At 44.0% G+C, this 27,462-nt stretch overlaps 1 protein-coding gene and 1 pseudogene across 1 annotated transcript; both read left to right on the forward strand.

Annotated features, from left to right (window-relative positions):
- Window positions 1-400: 400 nt before the first annotated feature.
- LOC115851802 (olfactory receptor 10AC1-like) lies at window positions 401-3,911 on the forward strand. Its single transcript, XM_060305417.1, has 3 exons — window positions 401-495; window positions 1,249-1,416; window positions 2,937-3,911. The coding sequence occupies exon 3, from the start codon at window positions 2,982-2,984 to the stop codon at window positions 3,909-3,911; it is 930 nt and encodes a 309-aa protein (XP_060161400.1). The 5' UTR covers window positions 401-495; window positions 1,249-1,416; window positions 2,937-2,981.
- Window positions 3,912-20,701: 16,790 nt separating this feature from the next.
- On the forward strand, window positions 20,702-21,593 carry LOC115851805 (olfactory receptor 2F1-like; annotated as a pseudogene).
- The last annotated feature ends 5,869 nt before the right edge of the window (window positions 21,594-27,462 follow it).

The following is a 27,462-nucleotide window of genomic DNA, read 5'->3' on the forward strand; positions in this document are numbered from 1 at the left end:
CCCTTGCTATAGCATGAGGATCTGGACCATTTGACCTTCAAGCTAGTTCAGCATTTTATGGAATCTTCAAGACCCAGAGGAGCCTGACCTGTCTGCCTTTCAAATCTCCCCACAACCTCTCCTTAGAAGTGTTTCGACTGGCTATTAAATGACTGATTAAAAAACATCATTATTACAGATAATTTTAATTATTCTACACAGTGAAAATCAAATCCCAGATCTATGGCCCCAGCCCAGCAAGGCTTCCAGCCGCATCCAGATGTCCCGGGCCACCAGCCAGCCATTAATCTGTGGGTGCTCCACGAAGCCTTACACAATTAGGAAAGCAGATCTGTCAGAACAGTAACAACAGGAATGAAGAATGTCAAGGCTAAGGAGAAATTATTTTTAGATTTGCTATCTTAGATGATCTGTATTACTGCTCACATCCACATGTCCTCAGAAGAAATGTCAGCAAAGGGAAATCTGAGAATAGAAATGCCTAGGAGAGTACAGGTAAGTTCTGGACAGGGGAAGGTAGGAGATGTGGGAAGAGGTTGTGTCTTATGTGAGAAGAATTTTTAGGAGAGTGATAAGTAAGGAAGACAGTATAGTGGATAAGACCATGGACTAGCAGGGACTAGACTGCTTGAGTGAAAACCTGGCTTTACTGCTAACTAGCTTCATGACATTTAACTCTTTTAGGCCTCAATTTCCTCACCGGTAAGATAGGTACAATAAGAGTTCACATACCTCATCAGATTGTTGCTAGGATTAAGTGAGTTAAATGTATTAAGTCCTTATGAGCATTTGCCTGACACTCTCTTAGCTATTACTGTTGAAGAGTGAGAATATAGACCTTCTGGCGCTGGAGGAGGAAGGGGGTGTTTTCTTTTCCCTCTGTAGCTTCTCCTACTAGGCTGGAGCCTGGTTTTGAACAGACCAAATTGTTGAAGTTGTGAAAGTGTCTGTTTCCCTCCTCCCTCCCAGGGAAAAGACATTTCTAACATACATTCGTAGAGTTTGTGACAAATCCTCCTAAAAACTCTAGACAAAGTAGAAATACTCCTCAGTCTCCTTTTGATTGAACTAAACTGTCTGGCTTGCATTCCATGGCCTTGTTTGTAAACGTGGTATACCTTGAGCTTAGAGTTACTGGAGCCACTGCCCGGCCTTCCACGTCATCTCCGTTTCTGTGAAGCATGAGCATGAAGGCGAAAGAACTGGACTGTCTGTGTTTCTCTACCCCCAACACCCTGCTTCTCTAAGGAGATGAAAAGGAAGAAGTAAAAGACCGAGGGGTAAGCAGAGGCAGAGCGAAGAGAGCCGGTTACTTCAACAGCTTCGTCCTGTCTGAACCTCCAGGACAGTCAGCCTTCTCTCTCTTGGTCACACCCACAGCTAAGACACCTGGCAGGGAAGAGGCACTCAACGCAGGTTTGTTAAATTTGTCCAGGTGGCTGAATATTGGGGGGAAAATGATGGGAAGTGATTCCACATCCCTCAGACCCACCCACAACCCCACCCTATTCCTCCTCCATTGCAATGCAAACATCTGTTTGAAGGCATTCCCCTCGGATGACAAAAAAGAGAGCACAGGTTGACGCTGCTAAATAGAAATCCCCAGAACTATCTCAGAAAGGAGCATTAATAGCAAAAACCAAGCTCTTTGCATTCTTTCTGGTTCTTGCATCCAATTTACCTGTCGCCCGTGGCCCAGCTTTATTGCCGTTGCCCTCTGTAGTGTAACAACGGGCACAAACTCCACTTCCAACACTGATTATAGACAGTGACTCAGAGTCACTAAGAGGAAATAATGGTTGAACTTACAATTAAAATTAAAAAGAGATAGCATTAATAACTACTGGAAAAATCAAACGTCCTTCTCTAGTTGGCATGGCCTTGAATTTCTTACCACCTCATGTTCCCTGACTCCAGAGGTTTATAACAATTGCAGCCAACCTACATGCTATCAAATGTTCTCCAAATGTTGCCTGCATGAGTCACTGGATAATGCTTAGAAAGAGACTGTGTTCCGACAGCATATCTGGAATGTACTGCTCCCTCTGAAGGGCGAGTTAAAACAGATACACATCACTTTTTCTCATGCTGGCAGAGTATTAATAAGACTGTTAGGACATATTGTTCCTGATGTGCCCGGTTAGGCCTCTCTGCTAACCACCCCCTGCTGCCTAAGTGTCTGCCTCAGTGCCAGGCACAGACTCGGGTCTCTATTTAAGGCTAAATCAATATGGACTGACTGATTGATGCCAGTGACCTTTTTTACCAACCTCAGATGGGGTCGTGGGAATTTCTGGATTCAGCCTCAGGAATGCAGATTCTGGTCCTAACCTTCTGTGAGCAGTTAAGCCCTTCATCCTGCTCCTCCCCGGCTTTTTTTTTTTTTTTTTTCTCTTTAAAATTTTGAGGCTGAATGAGACGATGGCTAAGATCCTCATCTGCATTACGTCTTTGTGATTCTGAGACACCAGACAAGCAACTCAGAAGTGGCAGAGTAGAGCAGGGAGGAGGAAATAGAGCCTAAAGACACAGCTCCTGCCTCGGGGAGCTGAGGCTGAGGTGGACTAATACCGGTGCCTGTACAGGACCCACGACATACGTGGAGTCTGAGGAGAGGGGATTCTCCATAGGCGGAGGTCAGGAGAGATGCACTGTAAAGGAAGGGCCTAAAATCAAGGTTTCTTTGGAAGCAGCATGTTGAGAAAGCACCTGTAAGAATTCTAGCCCAGAGGCAGGAAAAACTGGACCATTGTTTACAACAAGTTAACAAGACGTCCCTCATGGGGAGGGGGGATGGCAATGGACCCATCAACCCACCTCCCTCTCTGCAGCCCTACTCCCTCCCACCCTCTAAATTCCACCCAGCCCTTTCTTCACCAGCAGCACCCGAGGAGCGTAGCCCACAACCTCTCCCTTCCCACATTTCTTTCCCACAGATACCCCTGGGCAGCCAATGCGCGGACAGCGCCCGCAATGCCACCATGCCCTGCGGCTTTCTCCCGCAGGGCTTCGCGGAGTCTCCCCACCTGGGGCCCATGCTCTTCCTGCTGCTGCTGGCCGTGCACCTGGCTACCCCGAGCGGGAACCTGCTCATCCTGGTGGCCGTGGCCTTAGTGCCCAGCTGGCCGCCCATGCTACTCTTCCTGTGCCAGCTGTCAGCCATCGAGCTCTGCTACATGCTGGCAGTGGTGCCCCGCTCCCTGGCCCACCTGGCCTCGCCAGGCCGCGGCCGAGGCAGTCCCATCTCCTTCCTGGGCTGCACTGTTCAGATGCAGATGTTTGTGGCTCTGGGCGGGGCCGAGTGCTTCCTGCTGGCCGCTATGGCCTATGACCGCTACGTGGCCATCTGCCACCCGCTGCGCTACGCGGCTGTGGTGGCACCTGGGCTGTGCACGCGGCTGGCCCTGGCCTGCTGCTGCCTCGGGGGACTGGCGGTGTCCGTGGGGCTCACGGTGGCCGTCTTCAACCTGCCTTTCTGCGGCTCCCACCTGCTAGCGCCTTTCTTCGGCGACATCACAGCGCTGCTGCACCTGGCCTGCACGCAGAGCTACGCGGAGGAGCTGCGTCTGCTGGGCGCCTGCCTGGTGTTGCTGCTGCGGCCCTCGCTGCTCATCCTGGCCTTCCATGGCGCCATCGCCGCCGCCCTGAGCCACCTGCACTCCCCACGCGGCAGGCGCAAGGCTGCCTCCACCTGTGCCTCGCACCTGGCCGTCACCTTCCTCCACTATGGCTGCTCCACCTTCACGTACATGCAGCCCAAGGGCAGCTACTCCCCTCGGCAGGATCGCACGCTGGCGCTGGCCTACACCAACGTCACACTGCTGCTCTACCTGCTCATCTACAGCCTGCGCAACGGCAAAATCATGGCCGCCACCCGCTGGGTGCTGAACCCCAGGGCAGGATCTGTGTGAGCCATGAGAGCCGGCAGGGACCAGGCCAGGGGGGCGGCTCTGCTCCCTAAAGTTCCCCCTATCAGCACATGTCTGCACTGAGGACGCCACCGGGAGAGCTCAAGAACCGGATTCAGAAAAGAGAATCTGGAAAAGTGTCCCCCTAAGAGAGTCTCGCAACAGTTTCCCCATCCTCCGCCAGTTCTGTGTGGAATAGAACCCTAGACCTGATTTGAGTGGATCCATCAGTACCTGTAGAGTTCTTCCCATGTGCTGGGCTTGGGCAAGGTAGCAGGCTTGTAGTGACAAAGAAGGCACAACTCATGCCCCAGGGAGCTCACGGGGAGAGAGGACAGATGTGAGGAGAAAACAGGAGATGGACGGAGGGGCTCATGCTAGACTTTTCCAGGGGAGAGGGGAGTCAGGGAAAACTTCTTGGGGGGCAAAGATGGCTCAGTGGAGAACTGTAGGATGGGTAGAGGTCAGCCAAGTGAAGAGGAGAGTGAAGAATGCTCTAAATGGAACTGGTTAAACAGGGGCTGGGGCATTTCGGGAAGGTCCTTGTAAAGGGCTGAAGGATTTGAGTTCATAGAGTGATACGACAGCTTGCCCCTCCTTGAGTGGTCACTCTGGCCACAGTGTGGCGAATGGACTGGAGGCATGGAGACCCATGGAAGCTGTTGCCATATTACAGGAGAGAGGTGATGGAGTCTGGACCAGAGTGTTGACACAGCTGATTAAGGGACATGGAAAGAATAAAGAGATATGCAGGAGGAGGAAACCACAGAATCTTGATTGGATATGAGGGCAAGGAAGAAAGAGAAGCTAAGGATCATTTCTAACCTAGGTCACCAGGTGGATGGTGGTACAATCGCTGAAAAGGACACAGGAGCAGGTGCAAGTGAGGAGGGAGGAGGATGGGGACTTCTGCTTAGAACGTGTGGACTTGAGATGCTGCCAGGACAAGCCAGCGAAGATGGCGATTGAGGAAGCAAATACACCAGTCTAGAGCTCAGGGGAGAGATTCAAGAGGGGGGACAGATTTGAGACTACAGACAGCTACTGAGACAAGGAAGTGATGCCACCCACCAGAAAGCTAATAATTGCTCTTTATGTGATAAGATTACAGGTGATTTATATTTTATTGATTATATATTTTCCAAATTTCTCATAATCATTTTCAGTGGATATTACTCTTATATATAAAAATTACTATTTAAGACAAATAATACTGGCATGCCTCAGTGAATCAGAGAGACTTCTTCCCCTCTACCCCCAGGATGAATACCTGAAGGATGTCTCCTGAAGGCTCTGGGGTGAAGTGGAAGGGAATTCTACCACGTAGCACAAGAGCAGGGGCGCACTGACGTGCTCTCATCTACCTCGGTAGCTGGGTGGAGATATTACCGTCAAAGATAAAGTGAGGAGACGTTAAAAGGAAGAGTTACTAAACACTCTGCCTTGTAAAACTGACTAGAGAAATTCCCTCAATGTGACTATTTCTATACAGTGTTACTACATCAATATATCCTATAGTAAAGCGAACAAATTGGCACAAAACTTAGGCTACATTAGGAAAATTCTAAAATTTATTCCTTCATCCATACGTGCAACAAATAACTGTTTATTGAGTGATGGTTCCATGCCAGCGACTGGAGAGTTAAGGATTCAACTCTGATTGAACGCCACTGTATACCTAACATGGCATTCCAAATTATTGGAGCGATGAAGGTGAGGCCCATGTGGAGCTTGAAATCTGCTAGGGGATTCAGGCAAATAAACAGGCACTGCATTACTAAGTGATGAGTACTATGGTGTGACAAGATCCTGTTGGAAGCATTGTGCCTGGTCTTGGGGTGGTGGGAGCATCAGGAGGTTATGGAAGAAGTAATGTGTAAGATCTAAGGGCACGTTGTGATAGCTAGAGCCAGACAAAGATAGCTGAGAAAGGAGAGTCCAGGCAAAGGGAACAGCATGTGCAAATGCCCCAAGGTACGAGGCCATGATACATTCCAAGGACTTGTCAAGAGGACTGATTCTTATTGATGGTGATGTTGGGAAGTGGGGTGCTGTGTGCTGAGAGGTATTAAGAGGTTATGCTAGAGGTACAAATGCAGGCCAGATCATGTAAGCCTTGTATGCCATGTTAAAGAGTTTGGATTTTACCCTAAAGAAGAATGAGAATATAGAGGAGGGAAAGGAGAAAAAAGCAGGAGGAAGAGAAGGAGAAGAAGAAAAGAGAGAAGCCATTGAAGATATTTAAGCAGGGGAGTGATATGATCCAGTCTGAACATTCTGACTACTGTGTAGAGAAAGAACTGAAGAAGGACATGACAGAAAGTATATTTATTAGGAAGCTAGTGTAGAAACACAGGTTAGAGATGATCTTGGCCCATTTTAGGTAAGTGGTAATGGAAATGGAGAGAAATGGACAGATTTGAGAAATATTTAGAAGGTAGATATAATAGAATTTAGTGCAGATTGAATGCTTAGGGATAAAAGGAAAAAAGGATTCACTGATGATATAGATTATCTGATCTGGAAAAGATGACACATTGGGCTCACTGAGATGGAGTACCCAGGAAGAGTGACCAGTCTGAATACAGGACAAAGTTGAAATGGTGAGTTCAGTATTGATTATGTTGACCTGGGCTGTGCAGATGTCCACTTGGCAGTTGGGTATGTGTCAGGAGAAACATATTTAGAAATCATCCACACATCAATGGCAACTGACACGGCTGAGAAGATCCAGGGAGAGTGAGCAGAGGAAGAACAGAGCAGTTCCAAGATAGGACTCTGAGGAAGACCAACAATGAAGGAGGGATGACTGTGTAAGTATGACACAAATGCATAATTTATTAACTATATTAATAAAGCAAAAACTTCATTCCTGGGACACTACCCTAAACAAAATGAAAAGAGAAAAGAGAAACTGGGAAGATCATACCTAATGTATGAAAGAGGTTCATTTCATTAATACATAAGAAACTTTTGCCAATCAATGAGAAAAAGACTAACAATCACAAAGAAAAATGGGCAAAGGATATGAATAGAGAGTTCACAGAAAAGGAAATGCAAATGGATTTTAAACAGGAAAAGAGTTTCAACCTCACTCATAAGAGGAATGCAAAATAAAATTAGAAAATGCTATTTAGAGCACTTCCTGCTCAAAAATGTGAACACAGAGTTCGGAGGATATTTACAACAGACTCCCTCATACAGAGTTGGTGGTAAAATATATTTGTTCAATTCTATGGAGGCCAATTGTGTACATCAATTAAAATGAGAATTAAAGAACATATCATTTGTTCCAATAACTCTACTTTGGGAGTTTGACCTTACCAATGTATTTGCCTTGTGGACAAACATGTATGTTCAAAAATATTTATGCCAGCATTACTTGCATCAGCAAAAGATTAAAGATTTTTTAAACAGCAGTATGGGACTGATGAAATAAATTATGGTTTTATCCCTATAATGGAATCTTATGCAATTGCTAAAGAGAATGAAGCAGTTCTATCTGTTATAGACCTGAAACCATCTCTCATACATGCTATTAAATGAAAAAGCAAGGTACATGGAAGTATGTACTAAGGAGTCATCCTTGATTCTGGCCCATCTTTGATTCTGGCCTTTTCCTTATTATGTCCACTCCTGAAATGCTGCTCTTCATCATGCAGATGCCGTCTTGGCTCAGATACTGGCTTCTCAGAGAGGCCCTCGCTGGGCACCCTACATGTCACCTGTCTGTCCTCTCTCACATTAGCACACTTTAAATTCTAATCATCTCTCATTACTGAAAATTCTCTGACTTTCTTTTAAATGACTTTCTTTTAAATTGTCTCTTCCTCCCAACAGAATATAAACTCTATGAAAATTGTCTACTTTACTCACATGGTCTTCCCGGGGTCTAAACAGTGTCCGGCATGCAGTAAATTGTTAAAGAATGAGTGAATAAATAAATGTTACGGTATGATAGCATTTACATATAAAAACACACAGAGTATCATGTGTGTATGAGCATATGTGTGTGCTTGTGTATGTCCTATAGTTTTACACCCTCACACACACACACACACACACACTTGTAATCAAATTAAGAGTCTGTGGAACTGGGTGACAGAGGTGGAGCAAACTTTTACTTTTTTTAATACTTTCCTTAAACACATATATGCATTATTTATTCAATAAATGTTTTCAAAAAAAAATAAAGGCTAGGCAGAGGAAAAGGAATGCACAGAGGAGTTTTTTAAAAAGAGCAATCAAAAAAGCAGAAGAAAATCCAAGAGAACATGATGTCATGGAAACCAAGGAAAGACAATTTCAAGGATGGAGTGACCAACAGTGCCAAATGATACTGCTATTTCTAAATAATATGATGCTGGAGCCAGAGATGACTTTAGAGATGTCTAATTTGGTCCAAAGAGCACCAAGCTCACTCGTACAAACCTCAGCAAAGCATGTGTAAAGGCCTGGCAGCCGAACTACACAGCCCCCTTCCAGAAAGGCTGTCTAGCCAGAGATCATGCAAGGACTGCCTGACTCCAGCCAATATCGAAGAAACATGTAGAACCAACTCAAATTGTGCTTAATCACCTGCCGGAGTAGAAAGTTACACTGGCTTTCATTTTAAATGCTGAAATCATTAACACCGTTCTAAGACCTGTACCTGGGATTTGTTTTACTCTGGTATGGTAAGGTGGCAGACACAGAGACAACTGCCTTTGAAAGAAGAGCTTATAGCAAGGGAAGGGGGCAGGCCACACCACGCACGGCCCGTGGGGAAGCACCAGGTCAGTCAGGAGGCAGAAGGAGAGAGGAGAGAGAACGACCCTCAGACACTACTGTGGTTTCTGAGGAAGGAATGGATTAGGCAGTTAGGAAAGCTGGAGGAAACTTAGGCTTGGATAGCTTGAATAATTTCGGCAGGCTCTGGGCCATAGGACTGGCCTCTAGCTGTCCAGTCTAGCTGACTTGGCCCTGAGGTGATAACAGCAGGGAAGATGGTGGCTTGGTGCCTGAGAGTTAAATGAAGGTGACCGGGATGTGGGCTTTGGATTGGTTGATTTGCATAGGAAAATTGTAATCAAAAGGAAGTTGGTTTGCAATGTCTAGAAATTAGTCAGCTCTGAGAGGGGCAGCCTATCCCCTACCAGCAAGACCCCTAAGATGTCAAAACATCATAAAGTATGAAAAATATAAAAACATGATTAATACAAACACAAACTCTACAAATGATACCTGAGACAGTGTGTGTGGAATCAATATAATCCTTCTCCTTGGGCTCCAGATTCCATCTTTACCCACCTCCTTGGAGGGCTCATACATTACTTACTGCTACATCTCCCAGGCCTCGAACTCGAGCATATAAACATCTTTCTGATACGAAAATTCCAATTACTCTGATTACAAGGTCCTTTTCCTTGAAGCGGCAAGTTCCAACTGGGGAGGTGATGGCTAGATTGCTAAGAGTTAGCAGTTCCCAGTCAGTGAATACTTCCCCACCTGAGGTAGGTCAAGGGACAAGCTGGTTAGAAGAGGGCAGGGGGAGGGAACTAGAATACGGTCATCCAGAAGAGATGAAGAAAGGTGAAGTGAGAATGGAAGATGCTTATGAAATCTTTAATGAAATTTCCCTATGTATGAGATAGTTGCCCACATCTAAACTAAGGCCCACTTAACAGGCACATGAAAAAATTCCTTTAAAGACATTCCACTGATTTTAATGCTATTCAAACTAGTAGAGTAGGATTTTAAATATATGTTTGATGGTGGTGATATTAATCATGATTACAGTATTCTCCCACTAGAATTCTTAAAAGAGCCAACCTAATATAAGCTTTGGAGTCAGACTTAGGAAATACTTGATAATGGACAAACTTTGTGTAGCCTAATGGCCTCAACTTTCTCCTTCCTCAGATGAGATTGTGTCTATGAAATTGCTTGAAAGTAATGAAGCATGATATAAATATAAGGTTTTTTTCCTTTTTCAGGATAAGGAGAAGAGGAACTCCCATCTAGCAAGATCAGAGCTGGAGAGTTGTTTTTCTTCTGGGAGCCAAAGGAATTTCTTTGAATCTTTTTCGCACTGGGCCTGGAGATAGGAGAGGATGGAAGTCTGTAAGGCAGTTTCTGGGGCAGCACTCCTCACCCTCTCACCCTTTCTTCAGGACATTGGCAGTAAGTTCACTATTAAACCTGAACAGAGGCAAGACGGAAAGGGCTCTTGTCGCCCCTGTGAATAGCTTCTGGACCCATATCTGCTCTTGGATAATCATTCCCAGCCCCTACACTCACTTTCCTCTTTGACCTCCCTTCAGGCTTCATTTTCCCCATGCCCACCCCTCTTGGCCAGAAGAAGGCTTCTTGGGCTGGAATCTATCCTCTCCTTTGGATAGCCTCCAGCTGCCCTCTCCAGTTCCACAGGACAGGAGCTCGGAAGTTTTCTACACTTAGAGCAAAGCTTGAGCATCAGTTCCAACCAGTGCAGTTTCTTAAAAGGTACTTCCAAAACAGCTCTCACAAAATCCCAAGGACGGCATGAAACACTCTGGATCTGATGCGAAGAACTGCTGGAACAGCTTGTATTTTGCAAAAGAGAAAAGAAAATGTTGAGTTTACAAGCCTCAACAGGATGGAAGTAAATGTATGAGGGGCGGGGGGGGATAGTTTCTATTTGTATCATAGGTTTGACTAGCACCTTTCTTCTAAAGTGTTGAAAGTATTTTAAACATAAAAATATCTAACGTTGGTTGAGGGTTCATCATAGACTAGACACTGTGCTAAGGGCTTTGCATGGATTCTCTCATTTAATCCTCACAAGAGCCACATGAGACAGATATTATCATTCTCTCCATTTTACATTTGAAGAAACTGAGGCAAAAGAGACTTTAACCTGTCCAATGTCATAAATGCACAGGGTAGGGAGCCAAGATTCTGACGCTGGCAATCAGGGTTAGGCGCCTATACTCTTAACCACCAGGCTTTGCTTCTTCCAGCAACATCATGATCTGCTAAGTAGATAAAACCACCTCTGCTACACAGAATCCATCTGAGACTTTTAAAAGGCTTAAAAGTCTTGGGAAAAGGTCAGAGCCAGGATGAGATTCCCAGGCTCCAGACCACCAGATCTCAGATCTATTGTGTTCTGGGAACTAAGAGGAACTGGCTCACTGAACATCCTGAATTCTCAGGGTATAAGCAGAAAATAACTTTATTCCTGCTCACCCCCACACCTTCAAAACCGAACCGTGGGGCTTCCCTGGTGGCGCAGTGGTTAAGAATCCGCCTGCCAATGCAGGGGACACGGGTTCGAGCCCTGGTCCGGGAAGATCCCACATGCCGCGGAGCAACTAAGCCCGTGTGCCACAACTACTGAGCCTGCGCTCTAGAGCCTGTGAGCCACAACTACTGAGCCCGCGTGCCACAAGTACTGAAGCCCCTGCGCCTAGAGCCCCTGCTCTGCAACAAGAGAAGCCACTGCAATGAGAAGCCCACGCACCGCAACGAAGAGTAGCCCCCGCTCGCCGTAACTAAAGAAAGCCCATGTGCAGCAACGAAGACCCAATGCAGCCAAAAATAAGTAAATAAATAAATAAATAAATGTATTAAAACGAACTGTGGGGCATGCTTGGACTAAATCCATAGCATGTAGCATAATGTCCTGGTTCCCGTAGAAAATATAAAGGTTTACAGTCACTTTCAGTTCCCCAAACAGTCCCATTTCAGTACTAAAAACAGCCAATTTTGTTAGGGCAAGCTTGAGGCAAATGTAGAGACCTGGAGGTGGTAGGAAGACTCCAGAGCAAAAAGCAAGTCAGCTTCCTCGTCTAAAGGCCAGGAAGACAGTTGTATCTAAGAGTAGCAGGAAACACCCGGCCAGAACTTTTCCCTGCTCCTTTTGGGTGAGAGGCATGGTTTTGCTTAACTGGAGCACAGAAGAGATCCCAACCGCTTCTCCTTCTGCTGACCTCTATGTAGTGAAGTTCCGAACATCAGGGCATGAAGAGACTTCTACACTCTTCCATTTTCAACCCTTTTATTTCAGAAAGAAAAGAATAATGGTGGCGGCAGCTTGGTCTAGTGAAAAGAGTCTAAAATTTCACGGGAATTCCCTGGCGGTCCAGTGGTTAGGATCCCGCGCTTCCACTGCATGGGGCACAGGTTCGATCCCTGGTTGGAGAACTAAGATCCCGCATGCCATGTGGTGTGGCCTAAAAGAAAAAAATGTTTTTTTAAAAAGAGTCTAAGATTTGAAACCGATCATATAATGATTTTCATCTCAGCTGGTTCTTTACCAATCGTCTAGCTCTGGCCAAGTCTGTGCCTACCTCACAGAGTTGTTACGAATTTGACAGAACACTGTTATCCTCTCCTCACTCCCCAGGACATGGCACGTACCCAAGTCCCGCTTTAGGGTCGAGCCCATACCAAGCTAGGGGAACTTGGAAGTGACTCTCACAAAGAACCAAACAGGCTCTTTTAGCAAAGTATTTCACGTCTTATGCTTAGTGATGACAATCTGATTGTCGTGTAGCTGCCTGATCCCATAGTCAGAGCTGCCCAGGTATAGTCCTTCAATCCCTCCTCTACCCACATGGTTCCACAGCGCCCCCCGGCAATGGCATCCATGGAAGAATGAATGGAACAGAGTGACTGCTGATTGCTAGATCAGAGTTGGGATACATATAGAGCACAGAGATTAAAGGATAGACAAGCGATAGGGGGAGGAGATCGTCAAAGGTAGAAACGTTTACCTGATCCCCACTTGGAGACCTCAAGGGAGACTGTAGCTCAGGAGGCCACAGCACAGCAGTGGAAGAGGGCACCAAACAGGTCTGAGACATGTTCCTGGCTCCTAGAACACGGGATGGATGCCTCAAGCTCCTACACGTTTCAAATGCGAGGTACAGAAGACAGCTGAAAGTTCCACCAGAGAACCTGCCAGAGTAGGATCAACTTGGTGGAGAAAAAGGACTACAAGGTGGACTTCCCCCAAAAGGAATCACGGTCAGTTCTTGGAGGTGGGGTGTGTGTGTGTGTGTGGAAAACGGGGGTCAGAATCACATCAGAAACCCCGAAGCAGAACCATTTCAACAAAAGGATTGCCACTGAACCCTGACAAAGCCAAGACAACAAACTGCCCATGTGTCCCTCAGCCACAGACTTCAATACTGGATGCCACGGGCTAGATTGAGATTGACCATGTCTCAGCAGAAACCTGCCATATGTACACACGCAGATAAGAGTGATTGCCCAACTGCAGAGACCAGGACCAGCATGAAACAAGAGGGATTCTACACCCTCATCCCAAGTTCCACGTTATCCCATAGTAGCAGTTTTCTCTTATACCCAGAATCCACCAATGAGAAAAGAAAGAAATAAACCATTCTGATCAAAGGCTGAACTTTGAATTAATTAACTATTTACCTGGAAAGATTATTTTTAGTCAAAAGATACTGTTTATACTGTAGGAAACTAAGATATTTTCGACTGGCAGTATTATATTGTTTGCTTTTTTCCTCTTTCCATACCAAGCATCAGAATGTAAACTTGGGATGATAGGATCACTATAGAAAACAAATAAGCTACATTTTCATATAACATCCATGAAGAGTATTTAAAGTTGTTTCACCATCACACAGGCAAGTTGATCTTGAAGTAAAGGTAGGTCTGAGCTCCTTGTGTGTGCCAGTAATCTATTAAGGAGAGACTTCTTTTCTAGAAATGAGCTGTACTGAACCTGTCCAATGTTAATATAAAATAAGGAAATTACATAAAATTTCAAGGAGATGATTCTTATAAAGCATTCAGTACTCGTTAAATATTAGTTGCCATTAGAACATTAGAATGTTCTTTCTCATTCCCACCAGCACCACCTAAGCGGTTTCCCTCAAGTCACATAGTTGCTTATGCACAAAGAGAAGACCAAATCACAGAAATCATTTTACATTTTCCTAGTGTGTTAGAGGTAGGGATCAGAGAAGTATCCAGACCCTCTCATGACAGAGATAATTTGTGATGAGTTGCAGCCAAAGCTACTGAATCAGCTGTCAAGTGTAGAGACCATCGGCCCAGGTAACCTGCTTCCTAGAAGCTGCCTCTTGACATTTCATGTGGGAAAGCTATCTCCGGTTAAGAAAAAAAAAAAAAAAAAAAGTAGAAAGAACTAAAAAGGGAGGTAGGTGCATAACTGAGAACCCAATAAAGTAGTTCACTGGGAGTGAACTAAACTATTCCTAGTAACAGGAAAGTCTTGTGGCAAGGAGATATCAGTGGGGAGAAGTAAGGGGTGGGGAAGCAGTAGTCGTGGGGCAATTTCAAAGGAATGAAGGGAAAGACCCAGGGAAGCAGCAGGCCAGGGGCTGCACAGACACTGCAGGAAGTGAATTATCTCCAAGGGCTAGGGATCCAAATAGTACATAAAATATTGGTTCTGTCAATGAAACTCCCTCCTCATGTGAATCAGGCTCAAAGGAGATAATTACCCCTATGTCCTCAAGACCACTCTTTGGATCCCATGAGGGTCTAACTCCTGTCTCAGATGTCAGTATCTAGGAAAATATAGCAATGTCCACACTGGAAAACATAGACTTCCAGAGCTGCAGGATCCTTACAGTCTCACTGAATCTCTGTTTCACAAGTGTGGAAACTGAAGCCCAAGGAGATTAAACAGCATGCCCAAAGGCAAAGAGCTATTTACACCAAAGCCCCGGCAAACACCAATTATCTTGTCCCTAGTCCAGAGTGTTTGCCACCACAGAATATTTACAGATTCACCTTTCATGGTATAAATGGTTTTAAACCTGTAGTCATACCTACTTTGCTGAGGCAGGATTTTAATTATACCTTCCCTCCACCCCATAACACTCACCCGTTTTCCAAAGACCATTCAGTAGTGTGGGACATTAAGCCAGCAAGTTGATTTCCCAGCATCCCTATCTCAATGTGACATATCTATATCAATAATAATTTTTAAATTTTAATTTGGGCTCATATTAGAAAAATGTTTATTATAGACATTTTTCAAAAAGACGAAAATAAAAATACCTACAAACTTATTACCAGAGATAATCTATTGACATTTTATGATTATCCTTTCAGTTCTTTCTTTGTGTTTCTGTCTTTATGCATATCTAACTGTATGTATATATTCTTTTCAATTTACGATTGTTCTGAACCTACTATTTTCTAACCTATTGTTTTCACCCAGTTACATATTATCTGTAACCTTAGTGCTTGGAAAAGTAGGAATGATGAAGTTTTGTTTTAACAGCAAAGAAATATTTTTATTAGAAGACCACACACTATGTTGTCTGGAAGATGGTACCCGGCAGTTATTTTACACTTGAGTCACCTGTATTGATTTATACTAAGTCTATCTTTGATGTACTTCCGGAGTCCCACCTCTCACGTGTCAATCTCTCTCTCTCTTCTCCCTCATGGTACCCTCAGACTTCTTTTTACTTCTGCCCTCCCCTCAACTTTTGGCTCCAGCTCTGTCGAAGGGCCCCATCAGTTTTCAGTGCTCGAGGCTGGGAGAGCTTCAGGCCCTCTGGGTCCTGGGCATAGCTGGATGGTGGAAGGGACAGAGGTGAGCCTGAGGTTACAGGTCCTGCCCAAAGGGAAGAGCATGCAGTGAAACTACCGTCCCCAGTCCATTGTCATTAAAGTGGCAAATCTCCAAGATAATTAAATTTTATCTTGCTAATATTGACCAATTATTACAGAAAAACTCTAATGGGTTACTTGCTAACAATATATCTGTTTCCATCTTACCAAAGACCGTGTTCTATTACTACAGAAACGGATAAGTAAATAGGAACAAAATCGAATCCCAACCCACTGTTTTCTCTGCTCCTTCTAGTAATTCCAGTGAAGAGATTAAAACTTTCATGCAATATGATCAAGAACTGGGAGATCAAGCTTAGGGAAAGCCTGAAAAACTTCTGATAGTGTGAGAATACACAACTCAACAGCTATGTGATATTGGAGACCACCAAGGAGCCTGTGGGAGTATTTTAATGACTGTGAACTTGGGACTTCTCAATGACTTCTGGGACGTGAACATGATGGTTCTACTTGGCAATTTCTACTTTACTCCCCACTCCCTGGTCGCCAAAACTAGATATGTGGAAGGAGGGGAGAAGACGCATTCATCTTCTCTTAGAAAGGAGGTCAAACTTGGATTTTAGTTCCACTTCTCCTTCCCAATTAATCTCAGTCCCTTCCCATCAGGTCAGAGGTGTAAATATTCTTGTCTCCTGACTCCTGTCAAAAGTCTCCAATAATGCCATAGCCTTGAAAAGCAGTGAAAGACTCAAAAAAAGTCAGGGAAGGGCTCTGAGATCTAGAAAGACAATTAAAAGTTGAGATAAAACATTTTCAAAATGTTTATCCCATTGGGAACTTAGAAGAGTAGGGAGCTGTGGTTGCTAAGAAGAAGCTTGGGGGGAGAATGAGTAAAGAAACACAGCAAGAGCAAGTAATTGCCCTCTGGGGATTCTTAGGTTCTGGAAAGTTATCAGCTAAGACTGACAAAGTAAACCTCCATCCCCAAGAAGAGGATGGACCACTGCTTCAAGGACTTCCTGAAAGATGTGCTGCCTCCCCATCCAAAGTGAGTTAGTTCTGTGCATAAGGTGAGGACTCAGTCTCGGTGAGTCCTCCCCACAGGGAACAACAGGAGGAGGGTGAGACAGTAGAGCCCAAACCCCTGGAGCAGCCAGGACTGTCCTAGGATCCTCTACTTGGTTTTTCTCACTGGTTGCAGTTGGAGGCGCTTTGATTCTTCCACTCAATCAAGTGCTCGGTCTTGGTCAGTCATCCAATTAACAGTATAAACTGAAGTGCTTAGTATATACAGACATACATTCAAAGAGCTGAAGAGTGGTGATCAAAAGAGATAAGTCTCTTTTCTTAGCTTCGAGGCATTTGCATTATACTGGAGATAAAAAGAGGAATGGAGAAGGTGGGATTGGTATAAGAACAAAAGATAGACATGGACCCCTCCTTTTCTCAGGTTTGGTCCCTGATCTAGTGTTGTTATGGATTACCACACTATGTAAGAAATATCTGGGTCCAATTTTGGAAAGAATTTCATGTGTCAAAACCCTACAGGTCTTTCAGCCTTGACCCAAGTAGTTTTCCCATTTCTATTTGTATGGTGCCGTCCCTATTTCCTTAGCCTCTGGTTTTCAAGCCAACATGGTCTCTCACTCATTGGCACTTCCCCAGACAGTTATGTGTGATACGAATGCTTTGATCCCCAGCCCCGGAAACCCATAGCTTATTTCCTACAGCCCCACTAGCTATGCATACTTAGAGTAATCAAAGACCAAAGATTTTTTTCCCTCTTTTTATACTGCTTTAAACTACAGCTTATGTATATTCACTTACTGCAGATCTTCAGAGCTGACAGCAATCTTAGTGTTTACCTAACTTATTCGTTCTGCAGATGAAGAAACTATGGCTCAGAAAGGTAGTGACCTACAACCATACCTACGTGGTCTATTGATACAGGTTGAAAGCCATGCCTCCTTACCACCCATCTACATACACTGTAAACCACATCTCCTTTTACAAGACGTAAATGCACTTGCCTCTTTGCTTCTACTTTAGTACTTCTACGTATCTTCCCGGCTATTTACACAGTCCGACTCTATGTCTCCTGTTACCTGACTTGATACTCAAGCTTCCTCTGAAAACTCTGATAAGATCATGATAACTCATCCTCTCCATCCTCCTGCCAGGCCGAGTTGCTAGAGATGGAGACCAGACTGTATTGATCCTTCTCACCCCAGCACTTGCCACTGGACCAGGTTCTACTCAGTGCTCAGTGAATGTTTACTAAGTCAAGCTAAATGGAAAGAAATTCTCTAATTATCCCCCAAAACTGAGAACAAGCCCATCTATTAATAAAAATCAATGTTTTTATCATCTAAAAACAGCATCAAATTTTTATTGGAGAAAAATATATTGCATTTATATTGTGTGTAGAGCATGGTACTACCCACCTGGTATAAACAGACTCTACCTTATTCTTCACTTTATTTAAACAGTGTCTTTTTATTTCGTTCTTTATTTTTTAATTTTTATTTTATATTGGAGTATAGTTGATTTACAACGTTGTGTTAGTTTCAGGTGTATAGCAAAGTGATTCAGTTAGACATAGACATATACCTATTCTTTTTCAGATTCTTTTCCCATATAGGTTATAGTATTGAGTAACAGGGTCTTTTTAATTAAGTGATTTAGGCAATAAGATGTATTGCAGAGGGGCTTTACGGCTCACATTCTGTTAAATTTCTGGCCTTTATAGCATAAATTCACATTGTTTCTTGTCACCCGATGACCACGCAAATTGACCTCACCCATTGAGTATAATAACAATAGCCACTTGTGTTTACTTAGTACTTTACAAAGCCCATCCATATTCATTTCTTCATCTGATCTTACTCAGAATATTGTGAGCTGGGCATTATTATTCTTCCCACATTTCAAATGGAGAAACTGAGGCTCAGAGAGGACAAGTAACTTGCCCAGGGCACATAGCAGGCTAATGGAAGAGGCAGACAAGAACTCAGATCCCTTGACTTCTCATTCAAAGATTTTCCCACTCACCACACAGCATTTCTCTGCATGGCAAGATAGGTGTCCTGGGCCTCCAGTCTAAGATTCCTTAGGCGCCTCCCTTCCTAGACCATATCCTTTTAGAACCCCCTCCCGTCCCTCACAAACAGGTTCAGTGAGAACTGAGAACGTGCAGCACAGCCTTAAGCCTGGCTCCAGGTTGTGTCCCAGGTAGATCTGACACCTGGGTCAATCACCTTACCCCTGTTCTTTGGTTTTCCTGTCTGTAGAATTAAATGGATAAAACACATGATCTCTATGATTCCTTTCACGTCTAACATTTTTTAAAATTTTCTTATATAGCAACAGGGCCCTTCTGAAGGGAATCTGGATTCATGACAGCAGCTCTAAAGGCGAGGATTCTGGATGCTGTCACAGCCTCCGGATTGTAGTAGATCAGAGCTGAACTGCTTTCTCTGCTGTTAGAAGGACGAGGTCCTGTGGGTAGCCACAGGCTTCCTGGGGCAGCGCTCAGAATCCCAACCACCAACTACTGCACTCAGGCCCCAGAACCTTGTCTCCAATCCTGAGAATCTAAAGCCAGTTTCTATTCTTAGCAGTTTCTACAGTGACACCTGCTGGCCACTGCAGGACCAGGGCTGAGTGGAAGGCAAGAGAGGCCTGATCCATCCAGGTTCTCTGCTCTCTCCCTCCACCAATCAGCACCCAGACCCCCTTCCCAGCTAGAGAGAATCTGAATTGGATTATGCTTTTCAATTCTGTTGCATTTGATTATGTGGCTCCACTCTGGTTTTCTTAACACTGATATATTGCTTTTGTCCTTTGTTACGCTGTCTCATTTGATTCTCATAGATTTTACCAAGACCCAATTTTTTTTTAATTTCTTATTTGATTCTATGGCACTGCTGATTTTCTAAAACAAATTCCTAACACTGAAAGGCAGTATTTCCTAGAGGTTGGTTGAAAGCATAGTACCTCATATGCTCAATAAATATTTTTAAATAATTGGGTTAATTAATGTACTAATTATTCATATTTTAAGAGCAGGAAATATACCTTGATACTACATTTCTATTAAGAAAAACTGATGGCATTTAATTCTATGTTTATAGAAGACTGGTCAACATGTTGGAAGGAAAATGACCCAGGGCAAACTTAGCTAAGAAAGAATTCACTCTCCCTGAAAAGAATCAGTGGATGTCAGTCACTTCATACTCAGTAGTGACAATGTTAAGTATCATTGGTTTCCAGATGCTCTCATTATATTATTTTTTTATCATTTATTTAAACATCTAACTTACTACATAAATTGCATATTATTGAGAAATAAGGCATAACTGCAGTCATAATTTAATTACACTGCAAATTTAATTAACCAACTAGTAACCTTGTTCTTCTCCTTCATAGCACTTAGCACAATTATACTTAATTAATTTTTGTAATCATTAATTTAATCTCTATGTCCCCGATTAAATTATAAGAACCAAAGAGCAAGACTCGCGCTTCTGCGTTTCTGGTCCACAGACAGGTGTCTGATGTCTAGCACAGTCCCTGGCACACAGCAGGGGCTTAACCTATACTGATTTCAAGTATTTAAACTTCGTCCAGACTGATGGGCACGAGAATGATGTGAGAGGACTCCTTTCTAGGCAGTGACCCAGACCTGGACGCCAGAAGAAACATACAGAGCAAATGAATTCAGTCTTTTAGGGTTGGACCCCTAGGCGCTCCTCTTGGTCTCAAGTATCTGCTTGTAATACTTTTCCCACAGCCACCCCACAGTGGAGACTCCTTCCTTTCTTCCCTGTCTTCTACTTCACTTCCCTCCTTTTCCTGTTTTCCTACCTTCCTTAGTTTTCCTTTCTCTTTTACCTTCCTTTTTTCTTTCCTATCGTTCTTTCTCCCTTTTCTCCGCCACTTTTTCCCTCTATCTTTCCTTCTATACCAATAGCTTATATCCTATATAACTGTAACTGCTGGATCCTAGATGTAAAAGGACGACCAGAACAGGGACTTCATCCTTGAGTCTAGTGTGAGAACTCAAATGTCCTTTTCCCCACCATCTTCACTGCATTCTCTCCTAAGCACCTAGGTTAAGGAACCTGACGGGGAGGTGCTCCAGTCCTGGCCCACGACTTACTCCCAGACTCCTGGAGTGAGACCTTTACTTGCCCCTCCCTGCCTCTGCTCCTCCCCTGACAGCCTGACCCACCTGCTCCATGAGGAGGGACAACCTGACCTGGGTGAGTTAGTCCTCATGGGCCTCTCCAGTGACAGGTAGACGCAGGCTGGGCTCTCTGTCCTGTCTGGGGCCGCCTAACCGCTGACCCTGCTGGGCAACGGACTCATCCTCCTCCTGATCAGCTGGAAGCCCGCCTCCACCTTCCCATGTACTTCTTCCTCGGCAACCTCCATTGTGGGGTTCCCCAGATGCTGGTGCACTTCCTCCTGGAGACTAAGACCATCTCCTTCACCCAGTGTGGAACCCAGCTCTTCTTCTCCCGGGCCCTGAGTTCCTGCTGCTGGCAGCAATGGCCTATGATCGCTATGTGGCCGTCTGCGACCCCCTGCTCTACGTGGCAGTGATGCGGCCAAGGCTCTGTGCAGGGCTGGCAGTGGTCTCCTGGCTCGTGAGTCTGGCTAATGCTTCAGTGGAGACTGTGGTCACAGTGCATCTGCCTACCTGTGGGCACCACGTGCTGAACCATGTGGCTTGTGAGACACTGGCACTCCTCAGGTTGGCCTGCGTGGACATCACCCTCAACCAGGCGGTCACAGTGGCCTCCAGCATGGTGGTGCTGCTGGTGCCCTGCTGCCTGGTCGCACTGTCCTACACCCACATTGTGGCCACCATCCTGCGGATCCGCTCCAGCGGGGGCCACCGCAAAGCGTTTGGGACCTGCGCCTCCCACTTCACTGTGGTCTCCATGCCTTACAGGCCGGCCCTGGTTACCTACATGCAGCCTGGCTGCATGGCCTCAGGCAAGCAGGACAAGGTGGTGGTGCTCTTTCACCCCCACGCTGAATCCGCTCATCTACAGTCTGAGGAGCAAGGAGATGAAGGCTGCTCTGAGTCAGGCTCTGATGAGGCGCTCTGAATCAAAGCATTAGAATGTGACCTTGTCATAAGAGGGCCTCACTCTGAAGACAGTGGGCACTGGAGCGTGCCCTCCGCCTACTGTGTGCATGTGCATGTGTGGGCATGTGTGTGCACGTGTGTGTAAGGAAGCAGGTGAGAGAGACCACAATCCATACTATCTTTTGAAATAATAGAGAAGTGGAATTTTATCTCTGGGCACTATTTCTGGTTCCTGACTTAGTCTAAAAAAGGTGAATTACAACAACGTAGAAATACATACAGCCTCCAGAAGATTAAATGGAAAAAGAAAGATATACTGGCACATATGAATTAGAAAGGAAGACCAAATCAGAAGCTTGAGCAGTACACAAAATTTATGCTAAAAAAGTCTATTTCCTAAATGCTACAACCATATGTCTAAGCTTTTCTGAAATCAGTGAAAAAAAGAGGGGACAAGCTGTCAGTTACAAGATTCACCGTGCCCATGGGATCAAACAGGTCTTAGGCCAGAGGTATAAACGTCATCATGTGATCACACGTGGTCCAGCTCAACTCAGTAGGCTGGGGTATATTCACATGGGGACTTGGAGCCAAAGTCATAGTAATAATCCCCACATCCTTGACGAGCAGGACTGGACACAGTGAGAGTCACGTGGATACCACTCTGCTCACTTCCCCTTCAGACTTGCGCAGTGGGTGGCAAGTGGCTGGCCAAAAAGTGAATGTTCATAACCTCAAACAAATATCTTTCTACATAATCAGGTCTAAGGACGTGCTCTTATGAAAACTGAAGGATGTATTCAGAACACATGCTTGACTAAGAATTGTGCCACGTACCATTAGAGATAAGCCAAGCTACTTAAAAAAGAAAGAATTACAACTCCCTGTTAGTGATCATTTCACTCTACTCTTCGAACCCACAGTTAATGACTGAACTCTAAACATCCTAGAATGTAAAGTGAGAATAAAGTGAGGCAATAACATTTTATCCAGAAAAATGTTTAAAACAACTTTTAAAAATCAGAATGAAGCATCTCTTACCTAAATATTACAGATTTCTGCTTTGTCTTACCCACAAGCAAATATACAAAATATAAATTGAGAACAATTCAAACTTAGTCTGTTGAGAAAATGTCAAAAGGTTGAGGAGGAGAAAATGAAGTATCTTTGAAAACTCCTAGCAAAACTTTTTTTTAAAATTGAGGTAAAATTCACATCACATACAATTCACGATTTTAAACATTTACGATGTGCAATTCAGTGGCACTTAGTATATTCACAATGTTGCAGAACCTCATGCTATCTAGTTCCATGACATTTTCATCACCCCCAAAGCGCAGCTCATACGCTTCAAGCACTCGCTCCCCATTCATCCCCCTTCCCAGGCCCTTACAGACACTAGTCTGCATCCTGTCTTCATGGATTTGCCTATTCTGGGTACTTCATATAAATGGAATCGTACGATATGTGATCTTCTGTGTCTGGCTTCTTTCATTTAGCATAATGTTTTTGAGGTCTATCCATATTGTTGCATGTAGCAGGGCTTCATTCCTTTTTATGGCTGAATAATGTTCCCTTGTAGGGAAATAACCACATTTTGTTGATCCATTCATCAGGTGATGGATATTTGGGTTGCTTCCAACTTTGGGCTATTGTGAATAGTACTGCTATAAACTTTCATGTACAAGTTTTTGTTTGAAAACCTGTCTTTAATTCTTTTGGGTACATACCCTGGAGTGGAACTGCTGGGTCATACAGTAACTCTATGTTTAACTTTTTAAGGAAATGCCAAATTGTTCTCCACCATGGCTGAACTGTTTTACATTCCCACTAGCAATGAATGAGGGTTCCAATTTCTCTACTTCCCCGACCACACTTACGTTCTGATTCTTTGATTGTAACCATCCCAGTGGGTATGAAGTGATATGTTATTATGTTTTTGATTTGCACGTCCCTAATGACTAATGATGTTGAGCATCTTTTCATGTGTGTGTTGGCCATTTGTATATCTTCTTTGGAGACATGTCCAGCAAAACTTTTGTTTTTAATTTTATTGAAGACCTCCCTTTCCCTTCCCTCCCTTTCACTCACTCCCTCAGCCCCTTCCTGCCTCCCTCTTCCCCTAGGACCATGACCACCAGCCTCCATCCTCCTCTTAATCCCCTCCCTGGTCCTTTCCCCTGCTGCTCCAACTCCCATCTGAGGCACTCAGCTCCATCCCCTGAGAAACATATTTTAACTCTCATTTTTAGACTTCTCATTTTTAGACTATTAATTTCTCCCCTTAAATCAACAGATTACCTTTTCCTTTCTCTATTCCTTTTCAAAGTTCTCTCCCCCAACCAAAGCCTCCACACTTAGGCATCTGCCCGCCCTTTACCCAGTGTCTGTGATTTCTACAGCAAAGAAGCCTCAGGAGTTCTTCCTCATCAGTGAGTGAGAAAAAACCCACAGTGCTTATACTTTGATGTATTTTCCTTTACCCTCATCACATGTCTATGGAACATCCAGCTTTGAGGAGTGTGGTATTCTAGTACACCTTCTAACATAACCTGGCTACAGAAATGCTCACCAAGTAGCTGAATGAACAAACTTTGTCTATGAGGTTGGATAAAACCAGTTAAAAGTTGGAAGGAGTCAACTGATGTTCGTTCTATACTTGTTGAGCTATAATCCTTCATTAAATTATGACGTAGTTGGGACAATAATCTATTGACACCTTCTAATCCTAATAATTAAAGCATATCTTTTATATATAAAATAAAATTTAGATTGTATTGTCTGCAGCAGTAGTGCATACATCTAGTTTATCCAAAGAAGACATCAGTTCATTAGGTTGTAGGTTAGAAAAGAGGGGGGAAATGTCCAAAATATTTTCCTACTTATCCCACTGTTTGAGTTTTAGAATTTAGAAATTTTTCTTGGCCCTTGCCTCTTTAAAGAGAGACTCAATGTATTTAAAAGGCACTTACTAATCAGGAGGAAACAACTGTTTGGTCCCTCAAAAGACCCTTCCGTTTAGAGTCATTCTTGAGCCGGTATCACAGAGCAGACTCTGAAAACATCAGTAACAAGGTTCTACACTGAGCTCCTAGATGAGAGGATGAATTTTAAAGAAACCCTCCTCAATATGATGTTCACTCATTCATTCAGTCCACCGGCTCTATATGCCAGTCTCTGTTAGAACTAGAAAGGGCACAATTAAAAGAAAAAATACCCTCTCTACCCTTCAAGCAGTTTGTTTGCTAGAAATCAGAAAAGAGGAGTGAAAGAGCTGGGCTTAGTGGAGGGGGGTTTCCAGTTCCACCTCCTGGCTTCAGAGTAAGTTAAGAGTCAAGGTATGTGGGCTCTATCCCCCCATTACACTATGGGGTGGATGTTTCCCTTTTACAGATAAAATGGAAAGAGGTCAGCTGGTACTTGACGAACTGGACCACCAGTCCACTGATCTGTCCAAACTACTCTTCAGCCTGTTTCCCTGCGTTACATTGTGGCAGTTCAAAGTTTCCACCTGGCTCCCCAGGAGCGGCATCCAAACACCACACCTTTTCTGACATTCCCCTCCCCCCATAAATCAAACCTGTGCTACATTTCATTCTGTGGGAACGCGGCTCCCCACCAGCAGCTGCGATACACTCTTCATGCTCCACGTGGTAACATAATGTGAAGTAGCAAGAAGAAGATGGGGACCGTGGTCCTCAGATTTCAGATTCAGTTCCAGCTTTGCTTCCAACTGGCAGAATGATCTTGAGCAAACCACTTCTGCTTTCTGAGTCTCAGTTTCCTCATTTGTAAAATGATGAGGTTGAAATGGTGATCCCAGAATTTCCTTCCAGCCTACATTCTTTTCTGTGACTCTCACTTCGCATTTTATTCTCTTCAGTGGTGAGAATTTCAGTTGCTGTCTTCTGCACTCATGAGCCACATTCGGGGACTAAAGCTTGGTTACTTACTGCACTGACAAAAGAAACAGGCTCTGTGGAAAGCCAGGGACTCCCATCCCAGGTGCAGGGTTCAGAAACTCAGCTGGGTATTGTGCCAAAGCCAGTTTCTATTCTGGGCATTTTCTACAGTGACACGTTCCAGCCACAAAAGGAGTGAAAGAAGAAAGTTGTAAGTTCCAACTAGCTAGTAGGAAAGACGGAGGATAGCATCCAGCTGCTCTGCCCTCTTCACCCCCATCCAACCACAGCCCTAACTTCAAACCCTGTTAGAAAGACTTGGGGTGAATTGTTTTCATTTCCATTTCATTGGATTCTGTGACCCATCTCTCATATCTTTAATACAAATCCTTTTTATTTAGATAATGCTCTGAAGTTATGAAGGGCTTTCTCACACATTGTCTCAGTTGATACTAACTAGTTCTTCCCTGGATCTAAGACATTCTAAAACATTTGTTTTGGACCAGACCTCAGAAGGCTAAAGCTAAGGGGAGACGCAGCACACAAACGGCAAGAAATTCAGGATCACTTTTTCACTATTCAGTGGGATTTGGCCTCAACTTTTTCAAACAAAGAATGAGAAGTTTAGGTCAAAGATTTTCCTCCTCAAAAGCTCTACTGGTTTTATCTCTAAACATATTCCTCTCTCAAAAATACTACGTCTTAAGTTTTCAAAGATAAGGTTAAAAGTTCCCTCTAAAGCAGTGATTCTCAAACTTGTAATTAAAGTTTTACATTTTAGTTACCAGGAAATATTAAGAAGTTACTAATGTCTGGGTTTCACCCTCCTGAGGTTCTGATTTAATTACTCTGGAGTGTGGTCTGGGCTTCTGGAGTTTTCAAAGCACCCCAGGTGATTCTAATGTGTAGCCAATGTGGAAAGCACCGCTCTGGTTTCCACCTTGGGTCCTGTGGGATTTTCATAGGCAAACCCTTTAACATGTAGTTTTTTCCTTCCCTCTCAAACTTTCCCAAATGGACATCCAAAAGGGCTTTCCCAGCAGTCAGACTCTTCTATGTGTCTCTGTGGTCTCTACTTACTCTCATACTAGCCAATAGCACTACCTTCTCCCGACGTGTTGTAAAGACACATGAGGTGAACATTGAAATGGGACTAGAGGGTCTTGTTATTAACAGAGAAATACAGACTATAAAATTGCTTAGTACCTTTTTACCAAAAAAAAAAAAAGACATCTTTATCCTTTGACAGAGGCTAAAGACAAGCAAAGTAAATAGGGAGGTGTTCCAAGGGCAAACATGTCTTTGCTATGACAGAAGGATTTACACATAACAAAGCCCCAAGGGTTTCAGAGGCACTCCCTTACTGCCTTCACCAGTGGGCACCGTCAGTTTCCAAACGTCATTGCAAGTAAGTGATGTGCGCATTCATCTTACATTAATCACTTAGTTTAGCACTCAAATAAACGCGAGCATTTCACCAAGGAAACAGCAAAATCACAGAAGCTGGGACATAATTATAGTTGGTATAATGTTCTACAACGATGCCTTGATCTTATCATCCTAGGATTAAGCCTGATTCATCAGTACACTGAGAACCAAATGAAGGATTTTTGCTCTGTCACTGACCCAGCCTGGATAATGGGAGAAGCAGGAAAACCACCTGCTCCAGCATGAATAATAAGGACAAGGGGGGGTTTCAGAATACAAATCCTACATCTTGGGATCAGATAATAATCCTCAAGACTACTACTTTAAACTCTTTCTATTCATTTACCCAACAAAATGTTTTTATTGTGAAACATTTGTTAGAAATCTTTGTATAAAAAGAAAAATCAGAAAAGGTCCCTGACTTCAAGACACTCAGAGTCTAACGGAGGAAAAATACAAGTACTTGCAGTCCTACTTAAAGTCCTTTGTTCAAACCCAGACTGTGAATTCTGATCCTGATTCTGGCCTCTCTAACCCAGCACCTCCTCCTGCAGCCTGACCCACCTGCTCC

Source organism: Globicephala melas, chromosome 9 (assembly GCF_963455315.2).
Source record: "Globicephala melas chromosome 9, mGloMel1.2, whole genome shotgun sequence".
Lineage (NCBI taxonomy): Eukaryota > Metazoa > Chordata > Mammalia > Artiodactyla > Delphinidae > Globicephala > Globicephala melas.